The 4,288-nt window shown below is 41.7% G+C and overlaps 1 protein-coding gene across 1 annotated transcript in view; it reads left to right on the top strand.

Annotated features, from left to right (window-relative positions):
* Positions 1-1,255, top strand: part of LOC129753417 (uncharacterized) — a gene marked incomplete at its 3' end in the record, with an annotated part of 6,344 nt that extends 5,089 nt beyond the window's left edge. Inside the window, exon 3 of the mRNA XM_055749238.1 lies at positions 796-1,255. Within this exon, the coding sequence (XP_055605213.1) occupies positions 796-1,255 (460 nt within the window). The remainder of the gene's footprint in view (positions 1-795) is intronic.
* Positions 1,256-4,288: the final 3,033 nt, after the last annotated feature.

Consider the following 4,288-nt stretch of genomic DNA (forward strand, 5'->3'; position numbering starts at 1 on the left):
GACAGAAAGACAGAAAGACAGAAAGACAGAAAGACAGAAAGACAGAAAGACAGAAAGACAGAAAGACAGAAGACAGACAGAAAGACAGAAAGACAGAAAGACAGAAAGACAGAAAGACAGAAAGACAGAAAGACAGAAAGACAGAAAGACAGAAAGACAGAAAGACAGAAAAAAGACAGAAAGAAGACAGAAAGACAGAAAGACAGGAAAGACAGAAAGACAGAAAGACAGAAAGACAGAAAGACAGAAAGACAGAAAGACAGAAAGACAGAAAGACAGAAAGACAGAAAGACAGAAAGACAGAAAGACAGAAAGACAGAAAGACAGAAAGACAGAAAGACAGAAAGACAGAAAGACAGAAAAACAGAAAGACAGAAAGACAGAGAGACAGAAAGACAGAAAAACAGAAAGACAGAAAGACAGAAAGACAGAAAGACAGAAAGACAGAAAGACAGAAAGACAGAAAGACAGAAAGACAGAAAGACAGAAAGACAGAAAGACAGAAAGACAGAAAGACAGAAAGACAGAAAGACAGAAAGACAGAAAGACAGAAAGACAGAAAGACAGAAAGACAGAAAGACAGAAAGACAGAAAGACAGAAAGACAGAAAGACAGAAAGACAGAAAGACAGAAAGACAGAAAGACAGAAAGACAGAAAGACAGAAAGACAGAAAGACAGAAAGACAGAAAGACAGAAAGACAGAAAGACAGAAAGACAGAAAGACAGAAAGACAGAAAGACAGAAAGACAGAAAGACAGAAACATAGAATAACAGAAAGATGGAATGATGAAAAGACGGAAAGACGAAAAGACGAAAAGACGAAAAGACGAAAAGACGAAAAGACGAAAAGACGAAAAGACGAAAAGACGAAAAGACGAAAAGACGAAAAGACGAAAAGACGAAAAGACGAAAAGACGAAAAGACGAAAAGACGAAAAGACGAAAAGACGAAAAGACGAAAAGACGAAAAGACGAAAAGACGAAAAGACGAAAAGACGAAAAGACGAAAAGACGAAAAGACGAAAAGACGAAAAGACGAAAAGACGAAAAGACGAAAAGACGAAAAGACGAAAAGACGAAAAGACGAAAAGACGAAAAGACGAAAAGACGAAAAGACGAAAAGACGAAAAGACGAAAAGACGAAAAGACGAAAAGACGAAAAGACGAAAAGACGAAAAGACGAAAAGACGAAAAGACGAAAAGACGAAAAGACGAAAAGACGAAAAGACGAAAAGACGAAAAGACGAAAAGACGAAAAGACGAAAAGACGAAAAGACGAAAAGACGAAAAGACAAAAAGACGAAAAGACGAAAAGACGAAAAGACGAAAATACGGAAAGATACAAAGACGGAAAGACGGAAAGAAGGATAGACGGAAGGATGGAAAGAAGGAAAGACGGAAAGAAGGAAAGACGGAAAGATGGATTAATGGAAAGATGGAAAGACAGAAAGACGGAAAGACATAAAGACGGAAAGACGGAAAGACGGATAGACGGAAAGACGGAAAGACGGAAAGACGGAAAGACGGAAAGACGGAAAGACGGAAAGACGGAAAGACGGAAAGACGGAAAGACGGAAAGACGGAAAGACGGAAAGACGGAAAGACGAAAAGACGAAAAGACGGAAAAACGGAAAAACGGAAAGACGGAAAGACGGGAAGACGGGAAGACGGAAAGACTGGAAGACGGGAAGACGGAAAGACGGAAAGACGGAAGGGACGGAAAGATGGAAAAACGGAAAGACGGAAAGACGGAAAGACGGAAAGACGGAAGGGACGGAAAGATGGAAAAATGGAAAGATGGAAAGACGTAAAGACATTAAGACGGAAAGACGGAAAGACAAGAAAACGGAAACAAGGAAAGACGGAAAGACAGAAAGAGGGAAAGAGGGAAAGACGGAAAGATGGAAAGTCGGAAAAATGGAAACACGGAAAGACGGAAAGACAGAAAGACGGAAAGACGGAAATACGGAAAATCGGAAATAAGGAAAGACTGAATAACGGAAAATCGCAAAAACGCAAAGACGGAAAGACGGAAAGACGGAAAGACGGAAAGACGGAAAGGCGGAAAGACGGAAAGGCGGAAAGGCGGAAAGACGGAAAGACGGAAAGACGGAAAGACGGAAAGACGGAAAGACGGAAAGACGGAAAAACGGAAAGACGGAAAGACGGAAAGACGGAAAGACGGAAAGACGGAAAGACGGAAAGACGGAAAGACGGAAAGACGGAAAGACGAAAAGACGGAAAGACGGAAAGGCGGAAAGTCGGAAAGACGGAAAGATGTAAAGACGGAAAGACGGAAAGTCGAAATAACGGAAACACGGAAAGACGGAAAGATAGAAAGACGGAAAGACGGAAAGACGGAAAGATGGAAAGACGGTTAGAAGGAAAGACGGAAAGACGGAAAGACGGAAAGACGGAAAGACGGAAAGACGGAAAGACGGAAAGACGGAAAGACGGAAAGACAGGAAGACGGAAAGACGGAAAAACGAAAAAACGGAAAGACAGAAAGCCGTAAAGACGGAAAAACGGAAAGTCGGAAAGACGTAAAGACGAAAAGACGGAAAGACGAAAAGTCTGAAATACGGAAAGACGGAATGATGGAACGATGGAAAGACGGAAAGATGGAAAGATGGAAAGACAGAATGAAGGAAAGATGAAAAGACGATAGACGGAAAGATGAAAAAAGAAAAAACGAGATGGCGGAAAGATGGAAAAACGGAAAGACTGAAAGACTGAAAGACGGAAAGACGGAAAGACGGAAAGACGGAAAGATGGAAAGACGGAAAGAAGGAATGACGGATTGTGGACGAATGTTATTTTCAAAACCTAAAGTCTATTTTGAACATAAAAATATTCTCGAGATACCATCAGATTTCGACGTCATTTGCATATTTTAGTCTGTGGGCAACAGAATTAAAATTTTTATTTTTCAAGGACCATTTCAGAATTTTCGCGGGTCAACCATACCGAAACTTCAAGCACTTTGAGGCACTCCTGAATCAAGTCCGGTTGAACCAAAATTTCGCCTCAGGCTAGTTTTTTTGGGGCCAATCTATAAATGTTTATGGTCGTTTTTGAAAATTCGATCATGAAAGTTTTCCCATACATCCATTGCCATCCGAATGGACATTTTACATTAGTGATGGGTTCACAAATATTTGTATTGCTAAATTTTTCAAGCTATTCCTCTCTCAGATCGTTTCCACTGACTGAACGGACCCACAAAAATCCTGATGCTCACCGACTGGGGACCGTTCTCATGTTAATTCGATCGGTTTGATTAAATTGATCGATTAGTTTTCCGGTATTGCATTACAGCAGCAAAGGGTTTCGCCCGAGTCAAGCAAGACATTCCGAAACCCGGGTCAATATCCGCAACCCCATGCACGATCCGGCTCATTCGATATTGTTTGCATCATTGAAAATGAAATCATTAGTCATTCACCCAGCAGCAGCAGCAGGAAAGTAAAAATAAAGACAGGAAAAAAGGACCAAACCCTTTTACTTCTTCCGCTTGGCCGCCGAGGCACAGAACGAGTAACGAAATCCTTCTGACACGGCAAGGTCAACGGCAATGAATGGGGGGCCGGCCGGTTGAATGAGACTGGCATGGAAGATTGGGGGCCGCTGGATTTCGTTTCTGCTGTGTCGTATTGAATGAAATGAAATTCATACAAAAAGTTTCCTCTTCTCGCCTCGATTTTCCTCGAATGGGATCGACGAGGACGGAACAGAAAATTGCTGCTGCCCCGCGGCCGGTTTCCTTCCCGTATTATAAATATATGCATCACGGACGAAACCGATCCGATGATGCTTCCGGGCTGTTGGTTTCTTTCTATTTATATGTTTTTTTTGTTCACAACCTGGCCTCCCGCTCCCACGACAAAGCACTATAGATTGTGTGGCCGGAATTATTAATGCAGGAGATTTAGCCGCGCCGCGTCGTTTGCTGTTGACTGTTAACGTTCAAATGTTGCTAAAATTAAACCGGTCGATTCGTGGCATCCAAAACATGAGCGACGACAATACTGCCTACCTACAGAGCGAGAAAAAAGGATCGCAAAATACATGAAGGCACAATTTGTAGTTCTTTACGGGACGATTGGCGAACAGATAGGTTCTCATGTTTATTTGATTACATTACTTGTCCTACATTTTTTGTTGTTGTGGACACTAAGCTTCGCGGTCCTTGGAAAGGAGCAGGTGGAAATTGCTTCATAAAGATGACAACAATATCTTCAACACCTTTTCAATTGAGGGTTCTGATGAAAAAAAAAAGCTTTATTTA

This window comes from Uranotaenia lowii, chromosome 3 (assembly GCF_029784155.1).
Source record: "Uranotaenia lowii strain MFRU-FL chromosome 3, ASM2978415v1, whole genome shotgun sequence".
Lineage (NCBI taxonomy): Eukaryota > Metazoa > Arthropoda > Insecta > Diptera > Culicidae > Uranotaenia > Uranotaenia lowii.